The sequence below is a fragment of the Oryx dammah genome, unplaced genomic scaffold, assembly GCF_014754425.2.
Source record: "Oryx dammah isolate SB20612 unplaced genomic scaffold, SCBI_Odam_1.1 HiC_scaffold_2, whole genome shotgun sequence".
Lineage (NCBI taxonomy): Eukaryota > Metazoa > Chordata > Mammalia > Artiodactyla > Bovidae > Oryx > Oryx dammah.
This window is the reverse complement of record NW_024070186.1, coordinates 70,375,172-70,400,881: the sequence shown is the minus strand read 5'-3', so window position 1 is coordinate 70,400,881 and position 25,710 is coordinate 70,375,172. Positions and strand designations below refer to the sequence as shown.

The following is a 25,710-nucleotide window of genomic DNA, read 5'->3' as shown; positions in this document are numbered from 1 at the left end:
TTTATTAGCCATCTATATGTCTTCTGTAGATGTCTTTTTTAGATATTTTCCCTATTTTTCAGTTGGGCTGTTTGTTTTTCTGGTGTTGAGTTGTATGAGCTGCTTGTATATTATGGACATTAATTATTCATCAGTTGTTTAATTTGCTATTATTTTCTCCCATTCTGAGGGTTGTCTTTTTACCTTGTTTGTAGTTTCCTTTGCTGTGCAAAAGCTTTTAAGTTTAATTAGATCCCACTTTTTTGTTTTTGTTTTTATTTCATTACTCCAGGAGGTGGGTCATAGAAGATCTTGCTTTGATTTATATCATTGAGTGTTCTACCTATGCTTTCCTCTGAGAGTTTTATAGTTTCTGATCTTACATTTAGGTCTTTAATCAGTTTTGAGTTTATCTTTGTATGGCATTAGGAAGTGCTCTAATTTCATTCCTTTACACGTAACTGTCCAATTTTCCCAGCACCACTTATTGAAAAGGCTATCTTTGCTTCATTGTATATTCTTGCCTCCTTTGTCAAAAATAAGGTACCCATAGGTACATGGGTTTATCTCTGGGTTCTCTGTCTTGTTTCATTGGTCTATATTTCTGTTTTTGTGCCAGTACCATACTGTCTTGATGACTGTAGCTTTCTAACATATATAGTCTGAAGTCAGGAAGGTTGATTCCTCCAGTTCCATTCTTTTTTCTCAAGACTGCTTTGGCTGTTTGGGGTCTTTTGTGTTTCCATATGAACTGTGAAAAATGCCATTGGTAGTTTGATAGGGATTGCATTGAATCTGTAAATTGCATTTGGTAGTATCATCATTTTCACAATATCGATTATTCCTACCCAGGAACATGGAATGTCTCTTTTAAAGTCTCAGTAAACTTGGTTTCCAACAGCTTCCCTAGACCAAAACTGAAATCTGCTGAAAACATTTTTTTCCTAGCACATTCAATGAGCTGTCTTTCTTTCTCACAACTAGTAAGCAGCACTGCCTACACTGAATCACAAAATCTAATGTTCAAGTTTCAGAGAAGTGGAATTAATAATAGGTCATCTAAGCATTTTGTGGGAACTCTGTTATTTTTTGTCTAGTTTTAGTGTTATTTTATAATTTTAAAATGTAAAAAGTCTTTCTCTTTCGTATGTTATTCTGTAGTCTCTTTGCAAAGCCAGGGATCATGAGATTGAGAGTGAAGAACATTTTAAGATGATTGCTGAAAGAGAACTGGGACGAGTGAAGGATGAAATTCAACGACTGGAAAATGAGATAACTTCAATACGGGAAAAAAAAAATGATAAGGAAGTATGTATTGAACTGTTACCTAAAATTTTGTGCAATTGCTCCTTCTTTCCTTCACCAGATAAACGTTGGTTTTTTTTTTTTTCTGTATGGGAAAGACATTTAGTTTCCTGATGTTTACTTATGTTGTTTTTTTGGACAATGAAAGTCACATGGAGCTGTGATTTAAATCAACAGTGATAGAATATTACATTTATTTTCTCAGTGTTCACTTACCAAATAGTCATTGAGCCTTACAATATGTGAGGTACCCTGCTGTCTGCCTATTACACCATACTAGGCATAATTTATTTATAAGTGCTACATTTAAAAAATCTACATTTAAAAAGTCACTTATAATTTTGAATTTCATTTTTCAGTCAGAATTTTTACCTTTCATATTATCAACGTGTGACTCTAATATTAAAGTACTATAACCTGTTTTACTCTTTTCCTTAGCTTTTAGTTACTTGGTTGGGAGCACTTTCCAAATTCAATTCTTCTCTTTACATATGTATATACTTATGGAAATGTATTTGTATATATGGAAATATATATATTCTTATACATATATAATAAATATAATATTAAACAAACATATATACATACAATAAGTATATACACATATATATGGATATATCCATATATATGTGTATATACATATTTGGGTCTCCTGCATTGCAGGCATATTCTTTACCATCTGAGCCACCAGGGAATCCTATATATTCACATACATACCTATTTTATCATGTTAATTTGTATTTGTTTGTGTATTGATCTGTTTTCCTTTATGAATCTAAATTTGTTAAATACATTGAAAAATATTTTATCTCCTTAATTACTATATTCATTTTAATTAAATGTGCTTCCAAAATTTCTATATAATAGACCTTTTAGAGACAGCAATCTGATTGGAAATGGGGCTGAAGAGAACTTGTCTTGGGCTTGAGTTAGCATATGAGGCCCATTATTTTTATTATAATTTCATATCTGGTTAGGTAGTTTTGGTAGAGTGACTAATGAGATTGCTCTAGGGGAGATACCCTAATGTCTTTTTAAGTAAACTTTGACTCAACTATTGTTCTCAATTTGATAATCACTTCCCTCTATTTCAGAACTAAAGAATTGAAATACAGTATGATAGTTATATAATTAAATATGATATATTGTATACATCTGGAGACTGGGGACAGAGACAAGATTTCTTTCTTCCTTTTAAATATGTAATGTTATGTTTTATAATAATGTTTTATTATTTCTCCCTGTTCCCTCTCTTTGGAAATTAGAATTCCATATTTAAAACTACTCAAAAATTGGATGGTTTGAAATGTCAAATGAACTGGGACCAGCAAGCATTGGAGGCCTGGCTGGAAGAATCGGCTCATAAAGATAGTGATGCTCTCACTCTTCAGAAGTATGCTCAGCAAGATGATAATAAGATTAGGGTGAGATGTTATACATTGTAGTGTTAGATTTTCTCTGAATCTATAGTAAAGCAACCTGTAATTTAAATTGGACTTATAATTTTGAAGTAGTGCTTAAACATTTTGGGTCTAATAAAGCCAATTATTCTCTCTCTAGAAAAATGAATGTACTCTAATACACAATCTTGATGCCACTTTTATAGCTCCTCTAAAGCCCTTTGACCATTTAAGGATCTTTGGACTCCAGGTTAAGAATCCTGATTGAGAAGGTTTCTCAAAAGCATTTCAGAAAATAAAGTTTTGTACTAGAACTATGTATTAATATTTTAACTTATTTTGCATAATAGTTTGAATATTACAGATAATTTTTGCTAATTTGAGACTATAGTGCTATTGATTATTTAATATATTAAATAAAATAATAATAATTATAAAAATCTACTTGTAATTAAATCTGGTGATATATTAGTATCATGAAACATTCTGTTTTCTAACAAGTTAAAACTGCATGCATTAGTTACAATAACCTTAAATGAAAATTTATTGTTTAATCTTTTTTTCTAACTCATTTAAAAAAGTATTAAAAGCCTTTTTAGAAACAATTGGGTTTCCATTGAAGTTAGAAGATAAAGAATATATATATTATTTGGAGTTATTTTAGATGTCAAATGAATATGTGTCATATAATATGTATATGTATTAGTTCAATTCAGTTCAGTCGCTCAGTCGTGTCCGACTCTTTACATATGTATAATATAATATTAATGTGAGATATGCTGTCTAACAGCTTTTATGTTAGTAAAATGATAATTATGAATATTTTTGTATGTAACTACGTTCTAGGCCCTGACCCTGCAATTAGAAAGACTGACTGTGGAATGTAATCAGAGAAGAAAGGTACTTGATAATGAATTTGCAGAGACTCTAAGTGTACAGGTTGGTTTAGTAAAGATTTTTATTTAATTGTCAAAATGATGTTCACAAAAGCACTTAAATTCACAGAAGTATTATTTGGTCTTCATTTTACAGTTAGAATTGGATAAAGCTGCCCAAGATTTTCGAAAGATTCATAATGAAAGGCAAAAACTCATTCTACAGTGGGAGAGCACAATAGAACAGATGCAGAAGAGAGATAAAGACATCGATAACTGTGCCGTGGTAAAGTGGTTGTTTGGTTCTTTCAACTTTCAGCTGTATTTATCTCTTTTTGTATTTAACTCATTCATTTCAAATTAAATCACACTATTATTTGAAAGTCACTTTTGTAGCATGATCCAATAGTTTGAGTAAATGTTTTCTAAAGCTGGTTCTATATCTATTTGGAAATGTGATTTTATGAAGGTTATTTACTTATGGTATATAATGCCGAAGACTGAATTCTAATATCTCTGAAATGTGAAACAAGAGAAAATCAACAGACAACTTTATTGCAGCAAAGCCAATGCCTTGACTCATATATACATGGTTGTCCACGATGCCTTGGATTTAACATGTGTGCTGTTTCTGTGTGAATCAAAAGGTGTAGGGAAATAAGCCTCATGGGTAGCCAAGAAAGAAGGATGGAGAGTCAGGAAAGAAACCCTGAGTGCAATAAATTCTCCCTTTTGAAACTGAGTTACCATTCAGAATGGGGTAAAAGTTCTGAAGGGGAGGAACACCATGCTGATTAAACACTGGTCTAGTGTTATCTTTTGCTCCTTTCAGAGGTAATTTAGGAAAACTTTTTGGGGAAGTCATTAAAGAGTGAAATAGTGGTGAGTGAAAATGGGAAGATTAGGGAAGTTGGGGAGGGAGAAGGAATTGAGGAGGAAAGAAGGCACATAGGAAATGTGCGAACTTCCATTCTGAATATATACTCCATGGAAAGGCATCTGGCAAGCAATTCAGGTCACTGGAAGTTTGGAATTCTGATATCTGGATGTGGTTTACTTGTTATTTGTAACTTATATGAAAATGTTATTTCTGTATTTTAAATTTCTGTGAGTAATCATTTTATCAACAAAATGGCTTATGCCTCCTTAGCAGGGAGTTAGAAGAACCAATCTTAACTATGAGTTCCTCTTATTTCTTGCTACTAATGTTGGTTTCTCTTTCTTGCTTTATACTGGTTTCAAACATCAAGTCCTGACTGCTTCCTCTGTGTAGATCACATCTAAGACTAAGATCTAAGACTGCAAATCCATAATCTGAATGCTCATACAATCCTGTAGCTAAAGTTACTCAGCCTGTTGATTTGGTGGAATCCACAGCCTACAGCTCTCTGGTTACATCCTCAGTGATTCCTTGTTCACAGGGTGACATCTCCTGGCTATATGTATTGAAAAAGACTAGAGAGGGTGCTCAGAAGTGGTTCTATAGGTAGTGGGATGCCTCTAAGTGTTTAACAACTAGCTCTTGATTTGTGGTATTTTTGATCTGTGGCATCACCTACATGAAAACTTAACTGTGAATAGATTGCCCTGTTAATGCCTGTAATGTAGGAATTAAAGCTTCTGAGTAAGTGGTAGAAAATTAATATAAAGCAGGGAATTCTAGAATAATTATTTGACACATACAAATTTAGGAAGTTTTAACCTATCCTTTGGTTGAATGGACACAGTAGAGATATAGAATGTTGCAATTATAAAATGTTAATTGTTATATATATGGGAATACTAGAGTAAACAAATCTATAATGTGTTTTAAAATGCAGTGAATTTCAGATGTATATTGATTTAATATGCTAATATGTACAATATTACATGTAGCATTTCTAAAACTTACCAACTTCAGAAACATAGCCTCCCTTGACCCAGTCTCCTGAGATTAGTTGTTTGGTGAGACTCTATTTCAGAAAACTTGAAAGAAATATATCTTAGGGTAAATTTTCCTTCTCTCTTCAACTCATCTAACATACTGTCATCAGAATCACCTGAAAAACCACATATGATCTTTTTATTCCCCAACTCTAAGATCTTTATTCCATATCGCTTAAAACTTGACTCTCCTTAACATGGCAATTGAAAAGTTGAATTCTTCACCATTTGGCCCTAACCTCTGCCTTCCACCCTTCATCTCTGTCATCTGTATCCACTCTTTCTTAACATCCCCCCATTCCATCTTTGCCCTCCCACCCTACACTTTAACCATGTTAGAATATTTATGCATCCTCACTTATCTCTTTATGCCCGACTCAAATGAAACCTCTTAGGTAATGCTTTTAATGATTTCTCTTGGGTAGATTTCATCATCTCTTTGCTCCCATGGTACTTTGTCCACACCACAGTTACTACTTTGCATATTCTAGTTATTTTGTATCTCCACCACCAGCAGGAAGCCTGAGTGATGAAGATATTCCTATTGAAACAAATAACAAAAATAATATTCTCAAAAAATGAAAAAAAAAACTGGTCTTGTTAAACTGGACTGGGAAAACTGCATTGAAATGTGAAAACTATTCAATACTGTTTTATTTTTTAGATGTCACCTTTTCTTGATAAAAGACTGACATTTTTCTTATCCCTTTAGCAAAGTACCAGATGGATGAAATAAAATATAGGGTTCTTTAAAAATATGAGCTTATAGATACTAGTGGCATACTAATATTTTATTTTATTCATTTAAATTAGTCTCTCCTTAAATTTTGGTAAAATGAGTACTATAAAACCTGAATTCCTTTTAGTTTTAATTTTGTCATATTACACATGTATTTAATGTGTATTTCAAATTCTAGGCATTAGCAAGAATAAAGCAAGAAATAAGAGAAAAAGAAAATCTGGTTAAGGAAAAAATCAAGTTTTTGGAAAGTGAGATTGGGAATAACACAGAGTATGAAAAAAAAATTTCTGTTGCTGATCGTAAAGTTTTAAAATGTAGAACAGAATATCAACGTCATGAAGCTAATAGAATTCAGCTGAAGGATGAGGTATGTCAATTAAAAGGACTGGTTTGTGTGTTTATAACAAATAACTATACAGATAAGCATAAAGGCTTTCCTTTGTTAAGGTCCTGCCTTTTTGTTACATTGCTTCGTATTGTGAAACTTGAACTTTTAGGATACACTAGGGCTTTCTTGGTAGCTCAGATGGTAAAGCGTCTGCCTACAATGCGGGAGACCCAGGTTCGATCTCTGGGTCGGAAAGATCCCCTGGAGAAGGAAATGGCAACAACCCACTCCAGTATTCTTGCCTGGAAAATCCCATGTACCGAGGAGCCTGGCTATAGTCCATGGGGTCGCAAAGAGTCGGACACAACTAAGTGATTTCACTCTCACTTTCTATTGAAACTTTGATTGGATAAAGGCAACAGGTGGCTGTCATTCAGGTGGTATAAAGGGTTCCTCTGGTGTTGTGCAGTGCCCAACTTGCCTATCACACGTGGTGTTCTGTTATTAACTCAAGGCAAAAGACTTCTGAAAGGTCTAGGCTGGAAATCATAAGATAAAGGAAAATGGATAAATGTGAAGATGAATTATTGACATTGGTGATATTTGGAAAGGGTTTCCCTGGTGGCTCAGAGGGTAAAGCGTCTGCCCGCAATGCAGGAGACCTGGGTTCGATCCCTGAGTCGGGAAGATCCCCTGGAGAAGGAAAAGGCAACCCACTTGAAGTGTCTTTCCAGAGATACATGTATATGGTAGTTTTACCACTCAAATTCTAGCAGAAACTACTGTTGAAGTTCAGTGTTTTACCTTGTTAAGGGAAAACATTTCAGTGTAGTAATGGGACAATGTAGTGGTATAATGTCTTTAAACAGAGAGAATAAAATCTTCTGCTTTGGTCTTTTCTTCTTTTGAGCATACATGTCAACTAGATTATTCCATGGGTAGAGTTAGCAGTTCCCATAGTTAGCAAATTATCTGAAGTTACTGATATTTGGATGGGAAATTGAAACATTGCAGAGCATTTCATTTTATAAGTTGTTATACTTTATATTTCTGATAAAGAAGGAAAGTTTTTTTCTATCTGAAGAGAATAAGTAAGATCTTGCAAAAGCAAAAAAGTGAACTTCTTACGTAAATTAAATGTCACTGCTAATAGCTCATTCTCCAAAATTTTAAAGCTTAAACCAGTTGTAGAAAAAAATGCAGGTATTCATTTATTTATAATTTATTTATTGAGATAGAATTCACATATCAAATACACACTCTTAAAGCATACAATTCAATAATTTTTAGTATTTTACAGAATTGTGAAACCATTATCACTATCTAATTTTAGAGTATTTTGGGCTTTCAGAAGGAAACCACATAAGCATTAGCAATGGCTTTCCTTATGTCCCTCTCCTCCTCCCACGCAGACCCTGCAACTCCTGATCTACTTTGTCTTGGTGGATTTGCCTATTTTGGACATCATACAACATGATGCATTTTGTGTCAGGGTTTTTTTTTACTTACATAATGTTTTCAAGGCTCTTATAAGATGTAACATGTAAAAGTACTTCATTTTTTCTCAAAATTTTTTTATTGTGGTGAGATACATACACAATTTACCATCTTAACTGTCTTCAGATGGACAGTTTAGTGTTAACTACATCACTAATGTTGTACAACCACCACTATCAACCATCTTCATAACTCTTTCCTTGTAAAGCAGAAACTCTGTACCCATTGAACAATAATTTCCCATCTCTCTGTCCTCCCAGCCCCTGGAAACCACCATTCTACATTATGTCTCTATAATTTTAGCTACTCCAAGTACCTCATATAAATGGAGTCATAAAATACTTGTTTTTTTCTGGCTGGTCTATTTCACTTATTTTTCTTAGTATGATGTCCTCAAGGGTCATCCATGTTACAGCATATGTCAAAATTTTGTTCCTTTTTAAGGCTGGATAGTATTCCATTGTGTATATATACTATATTTTGCTTATCAATTCCCCTGTCAATGACCTTGGACTGCATTCCTGCTTTGGCTATGTTGAATAATGCTGCTGTGAGCATGGGTGTAGAATTACCTCAGAATCGCCTTATCAAACAATAATTACATTTTTAATTTTTGGAAGAATTACCACACAATGGTAGTACTATTTGATATTTGCACTAACAGTGCACAAGGGTTCCAATTTCCACATCCTCATCCCACTTGTTATGTTGAGATTTTTTGATGGTAGCTATATTAATGGTTGTGAAATGGTATTTCAGTGTAGTTTTGATTTTTGTTTACCTAATGATTAATGATGTTGAGCAGTTTTTCATGTGCTTATTTACCTTTTGTATCTCTTCTCTGGAGAAATATCTATTCAAGATCTTTGACCATTTTTGAATCAGGCTTGTTTGTTGTTGTTGTTGAGTTTTAGAAGTTCCCTATATAATCCTGGATATTAGTCCCTTATCAAATATATAATTTGTAATTATATCCCCCTCATTCTTTGTGTTTCTTTTTTGCTCTGTTGATATTACTTTTGCTGTACAAAAATTTTTAGTTTAATGAAGTCAAACTTGTCTATTTTTCTTTGATTGTCTGTGCCTTTGGTGTCATATCCAAGAAATCATTGCCGAATGCAATATTCTGAAGCTTTTGTTCTATGTGCTTTTAACTCATATATAGATCTCTATAATTTGTCAGTATCTTACAAGTCATTTGAAATTTATTATCAGATCAAGAAGAAAAATTGTTAAATATGTTTCAGAAACATGGTTATTATGTTTGTCACTGTTATGTAGTTAGAAATGAATGTGTTCAGAATAAAAATTCTCAGAAATGAAATTATAAGATGCAGAGTAAATATATAATTTCTGTCTGTTAACTAATAAATAGCTGGATTCTTTAAAAGCCACTGTGAATAGAAGTTCCAGTGATTTAGAAGCTCTGAGGAAAAATATTTCCAAAATAAAGATGGACATTAATGAAGAAACAGCAAGGTAAGAAAAAAGATATTTAAGAATGTTTGTAGTTTTTTAATATTTCTAGAAAAATTATTGAATATTGTTTTTTTGGTTCAATAACTATAAAATTATAGCTACTAATTTATTAAACCTAAACAATTTTTCCTGAGTTTTTCAATACAAAGCCTTAGGAGCAATATTTTTATGACCTACTAAATATATGCTGGTATTAAAAGGTTTATGGCAAAAGAAGCTTCACGTTATATGAAGAAATCTTAGGATAAACTGTTCTTTCTTTGTTTGCATTAAATATCTTTTAGACATGTTTTCTGCTTTTTCGTCATAATTCTCTATAGGTTACGCAAAATTAAAAATCATAATCAGATTGTAAGAAAAAAATTAAAGGAGATAACTGAGAAAACTATGTCTGTAGAGGAGAAAGCTACCAACTTGGAAGACATGCTAAGGGAGGAAGAAAGAGGTGTGAAGGTAAAGTTTAGTTTCAGTTTTTAAAAAATTACAGCAAATTTAGTAATAGTGAATAAACTAGACTCTTGAGATCAGACGAGCAGGAGGTCTTTTAATAAAGCTGTGATTTCTGAGGTCATCCCATTTGTAATTAGATTGTTGAACCTCTTTTTATTTTAAGCTCTTAATTCTCCATTTGCTTCACTTTCAGCATTTAACTTTGATGTCGTCTCTGAAAGGTAGATCCTCTGAGATTCCATGTCCTCCCAATGCCTACTGTGTCCTTGTCCCTGTTTGCAATCCATATGTATTTTCTTAAATTGCAAATGTATCTTGAAAAATGCCCTTGTTTTACAGCTGATTTCTACCTGCCTATCATTTTTTTCTTGTGATCCAATTCCCTCCCAGTGGTCTGCATTCATTACATATATTTCTTCAGCATCTGCTGTCTCTTTAACCTCTTCCAGCTTGGCACCATTATTGGTAAATGGGCTTATAAATGCTAACACCTTACTAACTTCCCTGGCACCCCCTTTCTACCATAATCTGTTTGGCATTCTGGTAGCATTAAAGCCAATTTTTGAGGAACTGGAATAGGCTAGTTGGCCGTTTCCTCTTTGAAAACTCCAAATGATTTATGTGACCTGTCACCATAGGCACTGTGTAAGCACTACTTCTTGCTTTTACTCTTTTTTGTCTAATGGGGGAAGAGGAAGGGCAGCTCAAGGTGCTTGTAGAATCTCCCGTTTGCAGAGGCTTGTTTCAAGTATGGTTTCATTCATATCTGGATAGAATCCAGCTTCCTTAGTGTGCTGTTGTATGTTTAAAATCCTGAGTAACAATGTCATGCAACAGTCTTGATTTGAGTGTTATTTGAGTCCAAATCATACAACATTATTTTAAAAAATATTATGACTTTTTCCCCTCAGAAAGCATGATTTTCTGTTAGCACATGAAATGGGACAGTATTGGAGTTTATTAGAAATCTTAAAGACTGTGAATTTTATATGAAATAAACCTTCTGAAGAAAGAATTAAAAACTAGTGATATTTAAAAAGAAATTAGCTGAATTAATAAACAGTAAGGTTGGCCACATGTGTGAGCAGGGCTGTGTTCTTGGGGTTTTGTTTGTTTGGGAAAAATCTCAGCCCTGTATGTTTTGCTGACTTATTTACCACCAAGCCCTGACTTTAAAACTCAGCCAGGCAGTCATTGAGAAGGTCCTGAACCCAGTGGAAATTTTCTATTATATGAAAAGCAATACAGTTTATAAGCTTGTATATCAGATTAGGTTTCTTCATTTGTGAAAATTCAGATGTACCAATCACAGACTTCTTTTGTTACATATTGAGGTTCATTGGAGGCCAAAGAGAAATATGCTTACCTGTGTATAACAGCACAGAAGGAAATTATTTCAACATTCTAAAATGAGTGCTTTCAATAGATCTTGGCATGTGAGATCTATTTGAAGTCTAGAATACATTAATGTGACACTTTGAGGTCAAGACAGACCTGCCTCCTGAGATGGGAGAAGTGAAAATGGGGTACTGGCTTCTGTTTCCTAGTGGGCTGCCTGGGTAGGGAAGTCAGCTGCAGGCAAAATGTGAGTAAGGAATAGTGCCAGTGCTTACCAGCTCACAAAAGCTGATAGTTAAATTTTCTGGAATTTTATAAGTCAGCCGCTAAATGTAGCTACTATTAAAAATCAAACTATATAGACTCACAATTAAATAAATTATATTAAAAACAAAGTAAAAAGTACTCAGCACATATCACTTCTAAATTAGTTTTCTACACTTTACTGTTGTCTATGCTTTTAAAGTTACTTAAAATTACTAACATCTATCATATCTGTATAGTGTTGTTCAATCACCAAGTTGTGTCTGACTATTATATCTGTATAGTACATATACTGCATAGTGATCTGCAACTGCATATCTCTTCCCAGCTTTGAATATAGAAGAATCATGTGAGTAGCTTGAAATTGGCCTTAGTGGGAATATAAATAATTATGGAAATCAGCCTCTTTTTCCTAACCTCCCATCTACTAGAAACCTGGTGGTTAAGCATTTATCTGCTCACCACTGAATAGTGCTGAAAAGAAGGTGGGAGAGTTCTTCCCTTAACTTTAGTAAACTTTGGGAACTTATAAGCTGTGTGTCTTCAATGTATTTTATGTTCCAAAGAAACCAGTGAAAATGGTCAAGTTCTAAGGCTAAGGTGACACAGGGTAGATGACGTATCAAGGTATATGATACAGGAATAGTGGATGAGAGTAGACTACAAGCAATGTTGGGAATGTGTTGAAATTGTAAGAAGGGCTTTATACTCTCTAGGGCTAAAATGAAGGTTCTTGATGAACCCCTAAATTATAATATTCATTCAGTAAAACATTTAAAGGTATTATATTACATTAATCATTGTTATTCTTATTATCAGGAAGTAGAAGTTCAGTTGAACATAGTGAAAGATGTGTTATTTAAGAAAGTTCAGGAATTACAGACTGAAACAATGAAAGAAAAAGCTCTCGTATCTGAAATTGAAGGAACCCGTTCTTCTCTAAAGCACCTCAACCATCAGTTACATAAACTGGACTTTGAAACCTTGCAGCAGCAAGAAATTATGTACACTCAGGTAGATGTTACTCTTATAAATGTCTTCATATTGATTTGTCATAATTGTGATGGTCAAGATACCGCAGTGTCCTAAGAAAAAGATTTCTATGAACTCTTGAGGTTGGGGGCGCATAGACAGATGCTACAGACTGCAGGGGGTGTGGGTTCCATCTCTGGCCAGGGAACTAAGATCCTGCATGCTGCATGGTGCAGCCAAAAAACAACAACAAAAAGAACTCCTAAAACCCCTGCAAAACTGTATGTTATGCATACATCAGCCTCTCCACCCCTGTCCCTGGACCAATAGGTTAAAAGTATTTTTAAAGTTTTCCTTTTTGGTTCTCTTTACATATTCTGTCCATGTTAATTGTTTAATGTCCTCCCTCTCTATATCTTAATTTCTGCATCTTATATATTCTTAATTTCTCAGAATTACAGATGCTGAAGTATAATTTTCAAAATATTGTTTAAAAGTTCATCATATTTGAGCCTTTCATGGCTAACAATCTGTGACTCTTTTTTGTACTCTATAGAAAAACACCCTCCAAAATCCATGTCCATGTAAACCTAGTGGATTTACTGATGTTCTGTGATGATAGTATGATAAATACCCACCTAACTGCTCTATCATATTTTCAGATTAGTTGTGTGTTATTATCATATACTCCGGTTGTTGAAGAATAGTTTACTGTTTCTCCCCTTGGAGTAAGAAGGACTTCATCACTAGAGAATTAAAGTGACTTTAGTAAACGATGACATCAGACCAAACTCATGAAAATATTTACAGTGTGTTTGCATCTACAAAAATGGTTTTAACTCTTTCTCCCTACTAACTTTCTATAAAACCTGTAACAGGATTTTTACATTCAACAAGTAGAACGCCGAATGTCGCGCTTAAAGGGAGAAATTAATTCAGAAGAAAAACAAGCCCTTGAAGCAAAAACAGTTGAACTTCAGAAGACATTGGAAGAGAAAAAATCTGCACTTTGCCTTTTGGAAACACAGATCAAGAAGCTTCATGTAACTTAGCTAAAATACTTTTTATGCTTCAAATATCCTAATTATTAGTCATTTTACGTTAACATGTTCCTAAGACTGACTTTGAATAGGATGATTGCCAAGCTACCCGCATATGTAATAAATGTATGAACTAATGCCCGTATTTCTGTGCTTACATTCTCATATGGAAATGTGAAAATAACGTTACCATTGATTATGCATTTGCTGTATGCTACGTTTATGCCTTGAGTGTTTCATTTCATTTAATCCTTATAAATGTCTTGTGAGGAAGATATTATTACCTGTTTTACAGATAAGTAACTTGTTCATGATTTCAAGCGAGGATTTGATCCTTGGTCCATGTGACTTAAAAATAGTCTTAAGTGGTACATGATTTTAAAAATTGATAAGTTCTAGTTTCTATTATGTGTCTCCCATAATAACTTGATTGCTTCTTATCACTGAAGTGGCATCTAAAAGAAGCTGCTCTTTTATGGGTCTTCTTTTATTATTACAAAAATATTTTATAAATATTTACTTAGTTACATATTTCATATGACTATTTTGTTAAAAAGGTTAAAAATGTTCTTCATCCTTAGGTACTTTAATATGTTTATGGTAATATAAAACCTGTGTTAGGGGAACCTATGTAAGATAGAACCTATGCTAATGTTTAACTGGCAAGAGTGAAGGCCAGTTAAAAGCATGGATCTGAACTGGGGGGAGAACTCCAACTTTAAATGTTGAACAGCTGGAAAGGCTAGTGATGAATGTCCTCTAGTGGTTAAATGAAAAATTGTCCTGAATTCCTTAAGGGCTACAAAGGTGAAAGGGAGCTATTACTTTTTTAAATTAGGAAAGAAAAAAAAAAATTCAACATGACAAAATATTGGTTTTGAGTGGTTTATAGCCTGATTAAATTTTTAAAAGACTATTTCCTTGGATTAGTAATAGGAACACATGTTTTGGAATCAGAACTGGTTTTCAATGTCAAGATTATACCTAACTACCTGGGTTGGGAAGATCCTCTGGAGGAAGGCATAGCAACCCACTCCAGTATTCTTGCCTGGAGAATCCCACGGACAGAGGAGCCTGGAAGGCTGCAGTCCTTAGGGTCACACAGAGTTAGACACAACTGAAGTGACTTAGCACAGCACAGTACTGCTTTTTTAACTTTTCTGAGTCTTAGTTTACTCATTTCAAATGGAAAACAATATTTGATATTATTTTAGGACATTTGGGAGAATTAGAAGCAATGTGTATCTTAACACAGTGCCTTTAGTATGTTCTCAATAAATGGTATTGTTTTAATTATATAGAATATGAGAATATTAGTGCTATAGAATGATAGGAGGATGACATTCATATCTGGATGTGTTTTTTGATGCTAACTCAATTGTGTCTGTTTTGCTGTGTGAGAATGGTTCTAGTGTTCCCCGTTTTAACTACCGTGGGGCTCTGTCCATGATACAGTAGGCTAGTACTTATGTCTATCCCAACTCTGGTTTTGACAGAGAGGTAAATAAATTAATAGACATACAAGTGAATTTTTAAAGATATTAAAGCTAGTTAACTTTCTAATGAAGGTTTTATCTTCTCGATAGTAGCGTTAGATTGTAGTCATTCTACATTCTCTTTCCCATGCCACTCCATCTCTTATTTTGAATAACAAACAAATTTCCTATAGTTGAAAATTACCTTAAATTAATGTTTTAATTCTAAAAGTTAATTTTTTGAAGTCATATCTTCATGTGAAAGAAAAATTCTTACTGTCTTGTTTCAATTTTAGGTTCTGATTGTTTAGAGAAATACAGGCAGTGAGAAAGTAGGGGAGGGAGGAAGCAAGGGAGAGAGGAAGCGAGGGGAAAGGGAGAGAGATCTTGGCACTAGAAACTTTTTGCTTTAGGTCCCCTAAGAGGGACTAATGAGGACAAAGAGAGCAAACCTCATTCTAGTTCTGGGTGGGAGGGAGGATGCAAACTTGTATAAAGCTGGAAGACTGATGAGTATGTATGACCCATTCATTCAGTCGATGGAATTAGATCTTATCTAGCATTTTTCTCTTCAGCAATATGTGATTATATACCTAATAATAATCATAACAACATTTTCCTGTGTCAAACATTATTGCACATATTACAGTAACTTCTTTAATCCTCCACAGCAGCCCAGGTAGGTAGGTAGTTAGAGATGAGGAAACTAAGGAAGAATAGGTTGTCCACTGGCGTTGGATGGCTGATAAGTAGTTGCTGCTGCTGCTAAGTCGCTTCAGTCGTGTCCAACTCTGTGGGACCCCATAGACGGCAGCCCACCAGGCTCCCCCATCCCTAGGATTCTTCAGGCAAGAACACTGGAGTGGGTTGCCATTTCCTTCTCCAATGCATGAAAGTGAAAAGTGAAAGGGAAGTCGCTCAGTCGTGTCTGACTCTTAGCGACCCCATGGACTGCAGCCTACCAGACTCCTCCATTCATGGGATTTTCCAGGCAAGAGTACTGGAGTGGGTTGCCATTGCCTTCTCCGGATAAGTAATTAAGACCGTCTAATTCCAGAGCTTGTAGTTAACCAAAACCCTTTGCTTTCTCACACTGTTAACATTTTTACCTTCTGGGGCTTGGGTTGAATCAAATGATGAAATCCAGAAGGTGAACCCTGTATTTAAACAAAACTTGAACTCTGCCCTCCCATGTCTTCCCATAAAGGACAATCACTTAATAATTCAGTTTGAATGGTAATCATACATGATATTTCCTAGAATTACTAAAATCAAACTGAACCCAAACATCAACAAATAATAAAAATGAAAGTGTTTCTATGAGAATATCCATGTGTATCTTATTAGAGATGTCAGAGTATGAAGGGGTGAGATTTAAAAATCTGATTATTATAAATATTTAATGGAGCATATGATTCAATGTGTCATGCATGTAATATTGTTATTTTTAAAATGTGTTTATGTACCTTTTTTCCTCTTTACAGAATGATCTTTACTTTACCAAGAAGTCAAATAGTAAATATCGTGATGAAAAACAGTCCCTCATGACCAAAATAAATGAACTAACCCTTTTCAATGACAGATCAGAGAAAGAACTTACTAAAGCCAAAGCTTTAAAACAGGTGCAATAAAGTCATGTTTATATATAATATTAAAATCCACATATTTTCATGCTAATTGTAGAAAAAATTTTTAATATACCAAATTATAAAGAAAAAAGTCACTATAATCACTGTACAGATAATAAGCAGTGTTATAGTATATTATTGTCTTTCAGTCTTTTAAAGAAAATGGATTTATATATTGTATTCAAAACTTTAAAAATATATGATACATGTTTTCTAAACATTAAGTATCTTTAAAGACTTCCTACACTCCATTGCATGAAGTTACTATAATTTATTTGACCATCTATTTTTGGATATGTATTTTTTTCCAGTGTTTGGCTATTATAGATAGTACTCTCATGTACTGTGCACATATTTCATTGTACAGTTGTTCATATAGTTCCTTAGGATAAATTTCTAGCTGTATAATTTGAATGTATATTTCTAGTATCTTGAAACTATTTTCAAACCATTTGCCTTCTAGAAGGTTGAATTAATACTCCCACCAGCAATGTATAAGCATTCTATTTTATTTACCACCACCAAGGCTGGATAATATAATGTATAAAATTACTATTGGTTTGATGGGCAAACATGGTATTTCATTGTTTTTAGTCTGCATTTTAAAGTTGTGAGTGAAGTGAAGTTGCTCAGTCGTGGCTGACTCTCTGCAACCCCATGGACTGTAGCCTATCAGGGTCCTCCATCCATGAAATTTTCCAGGCAAGAGTACTGGAGTGGGTTGCCATTTCCTTCTCCAGGGGTTCTTCCCGACCCAGGGATCGTACCTGGGTCTCCCACATTGCAGGGAGGCACTTTACCATCTGAGCCACCAGGGAAGCCTGCATTTTAGTGACATTTTAAAACATTTTAAGCATAAAATTTAAAATATTTATGTTTCATTGAAAATGTTTAAGCATTTTTTCTGCTGTTATTTTCTATAATTTTTCTTTTGGATTTCTAGTTCATTTTCTTGCATATATTTCCATTAGGTGGTTTATATTTTTAAAATACTTGGCAAAAGATCTTTGTATGTTAACTGATAAGTATTTGTCCCATTGTCTTTAAACTTCTATTCAGTTTTTTCCATAAAACTTTTTAAAACATCATACGTTTAAGTATTTTTCCCTGTGTAATTTTTATGCTTAGAAACTTTTTAGTGACACTAAAAATATTTACTATTTCTAGTGGCTGCATTTGGTTTCATCTCTTACATTAAGTTCTTTCATTCAACCGGAATTTATTTCTGGTACATATGAGATATGGGGGTTTCATCTTTGCTCTAAATAACAAGCTTTGTCTTGAAATAGTAAAATCTTATATTCTGGATTTTTTTTTTCTGGGCTTTCTCTTCTGAAAATTGATCTATTAAGTGTGATCTTATGTCAGTACTCTGTTATTGTTCAGTCACTAAGCCATGTCTGACTCTTTGCAACCCCATGGACTATGGCAAGCCAGGCTTCCTCGTACATCACCAACTTCTGGAGCTTGCTCAAATGCATGTCCATTAGTTGGTGATGCTATCTGACTGTCTCATCCTCTGTCATCCTCTTCTTCTCCTGCCTTCAATCTTTCCCAGCATCAAAGTCTTTTCCAATAAGTTGGCTCTTTGCATCAGGTGGCAAAAGTGTTAGAGCTTCAGCTTCAGCATGAGTCCTTCCAATGAATATTCAGGGTTGATTTCCTTTAGAATTGACTGGTTTGATCCCCTTGCAGTCCAAGGGACTCTCAAGAGTCTTCTCCAATACCACAGTTCAAAAGCATCAATTCTTTGTCTCTCAACCTTCTTTAATGGTCCAACTCTCATATCCATAATGACTACTGGAAAAACCACAGTTGTAACTATAAGGACCTTTGTTGGCAAAGCGGTGTTTCTGCTTTGCCATACACTGTCTAGGTTTGTCATTGTTGTTTAGTTACTAAGTCATGTCTGACTCTTTGTGACTCCATGGACTATAACCCACTAGGCTCCTCTGTCCATGGGATTTCCCAGGCATGAACTGGAGCAGATTGCCATTTTCTTCCCCAGGGGATCTTCTCAACCCAGAGATTGAATTTACATCTTTTGTACTGGCAGGCGGATTCTTTACCACTGAGTCACCAGGTAAGATTTGTCAAAGCTTCCCTTTTAATTTCATGGCTGCAGTCACTGTCTGCAGTGATTTTGGAGCCTAAGAAAATCTGATCCGTCACTGCTTCCATTTTTTCCACCTCTATTTGGCATGAAGTGATGGGACTGAATGCCATGATCTTACTTTTTTGAATGCTGAGTTTCAAACTAGCTTTTTCACTCTGCTCTTTCACATCATCAAGAGGCTCTTCAGTTCCTTTTCACTTTCTGCCATTAGAGTGGTATCAACTGTATATCTCAGGTTGTTGATATTTCTCCCAGCAATCTTGATTCCAGCTTGTGATTCATCCAGCCCAGCATTTCACATGATGTACTCTGCATATAAGTTAAATAAGCAGGGTGACAATATACAGCCTTGTCATAGTCCTTTTCCAATTTTGAACCAGTCAGTTCCATGTCTGGTTCTAACTGTTGCTTCTTGACCTATATACCAGGTTTCTCAGAGGCGTGTAAGGTGGTCTGGTACTCCCATCCCTTTATGAATTTTCCACAGTTTGTTTTGAACCACGCAGTAAACTTTAGCGTAGTTAATGTGGCAGATTTTTTTTTTTTTTTGGAACTCCTTTGCTTTCTCCATGATTCAAGACATATTGGCAATTTGATCTCTGGTTCCTCTGCCTCTTTGAAACCCAGCTTGCACATCTAGACATTCTTGGTTCACATACTAGTAATGCCTAGCTTGAGGGATTTTGAGCATAACTTTGATAGCATGTGAAATGAGTACAACTGTATGGTAGTTTAAACATTCTTTGGCATTGCCCTTCCTTCGGATTCCAATGAAAACTGACTTGCAGTCCTATGGTCACTTCTAAGTTTTCCAAATTTGCTGGCATATTGAGTGCAGTACTTTAAAAGTCTTAATCTTTTAGGATTTGAAATAGCTCAGCTGGAATTCAATCACCTTCACTAGCTTTGTTTGTAATGCTTCCTAAGGCCCACTTCACATTTCAGGATGTCCAAGTCTAGTTGAGTGACCACAACCTTGTGGTTATTCAGGTCATTAAGATCTTTTTTTGTACAGTTCTTTGTATTCCTGCCACCTCTTCTTAATCTCTTCTGCTTCTGTACTCTGTTCTACTCATGATTCTCCTTCAGGATTCTACTTATGATTGAACTATTTTAAAATAAAAGTGTATTTACACATTATCTTGTAAGAATTAGTTTAAAATATAAAAATGCTTATCCATAGGGCATCATATATTTTCTGGATATTATAACTTTCAATTTTCTTTTTTTTTTTATTAATAGTAAAACTTGAATTTACAATTACATTATAATAAAAGTTGGAATAGTCATAAACCCTTCCCTTAAAATAAAAGGAAAAAGCAGAGATATGACTCAGAGCAATCTAAACTTAACGCTAATTAATATCTTGGAAAATAGTCAAATTAGAAAAAATTGTATTTTCAAGTTTGACTTTTGTATCAATAAAAAAGAAACATATTTTGGATTGGTTATACAAATAATTGTTTCAATATTTGATGATTTTGTTATGTTGATAGGATTTGATGATAGAAGACAATCTTTTAAAACTTGAGGTTAAACGTACTCGAGAACTGCTTCACAGTAAGGCAGAAGAAGTTCTTTCTCTGGAAAAAAGAAAACAACAGTTACACACAGCTATGGAGGAACGGACTGAAGAAATTAAGGTTCACAAAACAATGCTTGCATCACAAATAAGATATGTTGATCAAGAACGGCAAAATATAAGGTAATAATTAGAATTTTTAAATATTGCTAATGAATTTTGAAAACATGAGTAATGTTAGAAGAATTGACTTCCCTCCACCACCTTGGATGTCCATCTTTTTCTTATTTGTTTGAAAAGGCTATTAATATAATGTGTGTGTGTCTGCTCAGTCGTGTCCGACTCTTTGTGACCCCATAAGCTGTAGCCTGGCAGGCTCCTCTGTCCATGGAATTCTCCAGGCAAGAATACTGGAGTGGGTAGCCATTTCCTTCTCCAAGGGATCTTCTCGACCAAGGGATTGAACCTGGGTTTCCAGCATTGCAGGCAGAATCTTTACTGTTTGAACCACCAGGGAAGATTAACATAATACATAGGCCATATTTTAGTAGCAAATCTATGCTTCTCTCTCTCTCTTTCTTTCCTTAGGCTAACTCCTTGTTCTGAAGATTTATCATTTTACGTTAAGATCACCAATTCCCTTGGAATTGATTTTTATATAGAGTTTGTGGTAAAGGTTCAATAACATGCTTTCCCTTAATGGATCTGCCTGCAATGCAGGAGATGCGGGAGATGCAGGTTCAGGATCCTGCAGGGGGACCCAAGATCCCCCCTGGGTTGGGAGGATCCCCTGGAAAAGAGCATGGCAACCCACTCCAGTATTCTTTCCAGGAAAATCCCATGGACAGAGAAGCCTATTGGGCTATGGCTGTGGGGTCGCACAGTCGATCATGACTGAAGCAACTGAGTATGCACGCATGCCCAGGGGTCCAATAACATGCTTTCCCTTATGGATACCCAATAGCTGCATTTATTGAAGCAGTTTTTCCCTAGAGATTTCACCTATCTTGTATAAGATTATTTCGGTGGCTCAGAGGTTAAAGCATCTGCCTCCAGTGTGGGAGACCTGGGTTCGATCCCTGGGTCAGGAAGATGCCCTGGAGAAGGAAATGGTAACCCACTCCGGTATTCTTGCCTGGAGAATCCCATGGACGGAGAAGCCTGGTAGGCTACAGTCCATGCGGTCGCAAAAGTTGGACACGACTGAGTGAATTCATCTTCCTGGATTACATGCTACTTTTTAAGTGTTACTGTCAATGTTATCTCTTTTTAAAGCATTTCATATTTGATTTGTTGCTGGTATGTAGAACTGCAGTTGGTTTCATTAAGTATTCAGCAACCTTGCTTAAACTTTTATTAATCCTAACAGTTGATCTGTAGATTCTACCTTCCAGGTATTTAATTGACATCATATGCAAACAACAGTTTTCTGTCTTCCTTTTCAACCTCTATGACTTTTCTTGTTCTTGCTTTATTGTCCTTGCTATTTAACCTCCAGTTCAATGCCAAATAGTAATGGTGATTGCAGGTACCCTTGTCTTACAGGTGCTTGATCTCAAAGGGAAAGTGTTCATTATCATTAAGTATCAAGTTTACTATAGTGTTTTTTGAGATTCTTTTTACAATATTAAGAGAGATCCCATTTATTTTCATTCTTTGCTAAGAGGTTGTTTTAATTTGTTTAATCAGAAATGAATGTTGACTTTTATTATGTGATTTTTTTTCAGTCATTGATATGATATAGCTTCTTCAATCGGTTAGTATAATTGAAAACTGTATATTGATCGCTTTTTCAAAGTTAAACTAACTTACCTTCTTGTAGTAAATGTAACTGTCACATATTATATTTTGTATGTATCTAGATTTTGTTTGCTAATATTTTTATATAATTTTTACATTCTATGCTTATAGTTCCTTTCTTTCCTGTCCTTGTCAGATTATCAGGTTATTAAGGTTACATCTACTTTTATAAAGTGATTTTTGTGTTTCTTTTTTTTTCTATACTCTAGGTAAGTTTGTAAAAGAGCAGAATTACACCTTGAATTTTCAAACACCTCACCGGTAAAGCCTTTGGACATCTGGAGTTTTTTGAGGAAGATTTAGTTCAGTTGGACTGTTGGTTTAGTTTATTTATTGGTTATGGGGCAGTGTGGATCTTGTATTTTTTCTTGCATCTGTTTTAGTAAGTTTCTTATTTTTCTCTAGAAAAAAATTTTCTACAGACTTCTTTCATGAAAAGTGGCTCTTATTTCTGCATAATCTTCTGTATCTTCTTTTTTTCCTCCTGTCAATCATATCACATTTGTTTTCCATTTTTTCATTCATAAAGAAAATTATATTTCTTGTTTCCAGAGCTGTGGTAGGTTTTTTTTCCTTTTAATATTTTCTGTTTTAGGAAGGAGGAGACATGTTTGTGCTTGGTCCACCATCTTAAGCTGAAAGGCCAACAAGGCTTGTCTTTTACAATCACATAAAGGATGAGTAAATATTTTCTGATGAAACAATATTAATACTTAAAAATAAGCAAAGCTATAACTTCTGATACTTACTATATTTGACCATCAACTCTCTTTAGGAGTAGGAACCTAGTATGTTGAAGATTTCTTTTCACTATGGTTAGAAGGCTTATTTTCATGAAGCTGTAGCAGGCAAATGAGTCTCCATGTTGCTGTACATATATTAGCATTATTAGTATTATTACAAAATAAGTTAAAATGATTAAAAAAATAATTTACTGGAATAAAAGGAAGAAAGTAACCAGCAATTTTAAGGCTGTAAATCTCAGGAGATAATTCTCCAAAGGTTTCTCATGTTTCTGCATAGCTTGCGAGGAGAGGCAATAGCTATCCTGTTCTGGACCATATTTTTTAAAATTTTTGGTGAAAAACACCTAAAATTTATCTTAACCATTTAAAAATGTACAGTTAGTAGTATTAGTATTTTCACATTTTTGAGCAACAAATCTCTAGAACGTTTTCATCTTGTAAAACTGAAATTCTATACCCATTAAATATTAGCTTTGCATTTCCCCCTTCCCCTAGCCCTTGATAGCCACTATTTTTTCTGCCTATATGAATTTGACTACACTAGATGCCTCACATAAGTGGATCATGTAGTATTGATATTTGTCTTTTTTGACTGGTTTATTGTATTTAGCATAATGTCCGTAAGACTCACCCATGTAGCATGTGATAGATTTTCTCTCTAAGGCTGAATAATACTTCATTGTATGTATGTATCACATTTTATCCATTCATCTGCCTATGGACATTTGGCTTGCTTCCACTTCTTGGCTATTGTGAACTATTGTGAATAATATATGAACATCAATGTGAAGACATGTCTTTGAAAAACATTTTCAGTTCTTTAGGATATATACCCAGGAGTAGGATGACTGGATCATACGGCTATTTTAACTTTTTAAGGAACTGCCGTATTTTTCATAGTGGTTGCACCATTTTACTGTCCCACCAAGAGTTCTTAAAGGTTCAGTTTCTCTACACACTCACCAATATTTTTTTTTTTCTCTTTTTGATAGTAGCCATTCTTGCGGGTGTGAGGTGATATCTTTTTGTGGTTTTGATTTGCATATCCCTTTAAAGGATATTTGGATAGTGAGTAGCCTTGGGAACTAGAGATAGTATCTCCCTCCGGAGCAAAGGTTAGGTATGTTTGCTTATTTCCCATTATGAAATATTTGGATTAGCTAAGCTTGAGTTCTTCAGTTGTGACATAAACCTACTGTATGTGCAGCATCCATTTGAGCCTCTCCTTACTTGCATGTGACTTCAAGAGCAAGGGGAACCAATGCAAATAGGCAGCTCATGCTACTTGGTATGCCAATGAGTGGTAAAGTCCTTTTTCTGTTACCCAGATATATTGTGTTTTCTGCCAGCATCCATGAAAGTGGCAGACTAGCTTGCTAGCTTTTAAATAGGGTGAAATCTGAGACCTTTCACAGTTCATTTCAGTTCAGTTCAGTTGCTCAGTCGTGTCTGATTCTTTGCGACCCTATGGACTACAGCACGACAGGCTTCCCTGTCCATCACCAACTCCCGGAGCCTACTCAAACTCATATACAAGGAGTCAGTAATGCCATCCAGCCATCTCATCTGTTGTCCCCTTCTCCTCTCACCTTCACTCTTTCCCAGCATCAGGGTCTTCTCCAGTGAGTTGATTCTTCACGTCAGGTGGCCAGAGTATTGGAGTTTCAGCTTTAGCATCAGTCCTTCCAATGAATATTCAGGACTGATTTCCTATTTTCAAACTGAAATGTAAAACTGCAAAGTGAGAACCTATTTAAACTGTTTCAGTAGTAACACAAATACAGATGTCTTCTCTAAGAACAGTATAGTCTTTTAAAAAAGTATATTGTTTGTTTTTTTGTTTAACTTTTCTTTTCATGTTAGTGCTGAGTTTCATGAGCGACTAAGTAAAATTGATAAGCTGAAGAATAGATATGAAATTCTTACTGTTGTTATGCTGCCTCCTGAAGGAGAAGAGGAGAAAACACAGGCCTACTATGTAATAAAGGTAAGCTTAATGGATTTATGGGCTTCCCTGGTGGCTCTGATAGTAAATTATCCATCTGCAATGCAGGAGACCAGGCTTTGATCCCTAGGTTTGGAAGATCCTCTGGAGAAGGGAATGGCTATCCACTCCAGTACTCTTGCCTGGAGAATTCCACAGACAGAGAAGCCTGGTGGGCTACAGTCCGTGGGGTCTCAAAGAGGGGGATATGACTGAGTGACTTATACTTACACTTCTAATGGATTTACAGTTGTGGTAAAATGAAGTATCCATTCAGTTCAGTTCATTTCAATCACTCAGTCGTGTCCGACACTGCGACCCCATGAACGCAGCACGCCAGGCCTCCCTGTCCATCACTAACTCCTGGAGTTCACCCAGACTCATGTCCATTGAGTCAGTGATGCCATCCAACCATCTCATCCTCTGTCGTCCCCTTCTCCTTCCACCTTCATTCTTTCCCAGCATCAAGGTCTTTTCCAATGAGTCAGCTCTTTGCATCAGGTGGCCAAAGTATTGGAGTTTCAGCATCAACATCAGTTCTTCCAATGAACACCCAGGACTGATCTCCTTTAGGATGGACTGGTTGGATCTCCTTGCAGTCCAAGAGACTCTCAAGAGTCTTCTCCAATACCACAGTTCAAAAACATCAAATCTTCGGTGCTCAGCTTTCTTCACAGTCCAACTCGCACATCCATACATGACTACTGGGAAAATTATAGCCTTGACTAGATGGACCTTTGTTGACAAAGTAATGTCTCTGCTTTTTAATATGCTGTCCATGTTGGTCATAACTTTCCTTCCAAGGAGTAAGTGTCTTTTAATTTCATGGCTGCAGTCACCATCTGCA

General features: G+C 35.0%; 1 protein-coding gene across 1 annotated transcript in view; it reads left to right on the top strand.

Moving 5' to 3' along the window:
* Positions 1-25,710, top strand: part of CCDC39 (coiled-coil domain containing 39) — a 58,870-nt gene that overhangs the window by 10,694 nt on the left and 22,466 nt on the right. Inside the window, exons 3-14 of the mRNA XM_040251519.1 lie at positions 1,141-1,287; positions 2,550-2,708; positions 3,531-3,623; positions 3,717-3,845; positions 6,400-6,591; positions 9,425-9,528; positions 9,849-9,981; positions 12,400-12,594; positions 13,431-13,595; positions 16,552-16,689; positions 20,308-20,516; positions 24,743-24,866. Coding sequence (XP_040107453.1) covers positions 1,141-1,287; positions 2,550-2,708; positions 3,531-3,623; positions 3,717-3,845; positions 6,400-6,591; positions 9,425-9,528; positions 9,849-9,981; positions 12,400-12,594; positions 13,431-13,595; positions 16,552-16,689; positions 20,308-20,516; positions 24,743-24,866 — 1,788 coding nt within the window. The remainder of the gene's footprint in view (positions 1-1,140; positions 1,288-2,549; positions 2,709-3,530; positions 3,624-3,716; positions 3,846-6,399; positions 6,592-9,424; positions 9,529-9,848; positions 9,982-12,399; positions 12,595-13,430; positions 13,596-16,551; positions 16,690-20,307; positions 20,517-24,742; positions 24,867-25,710) is intronic.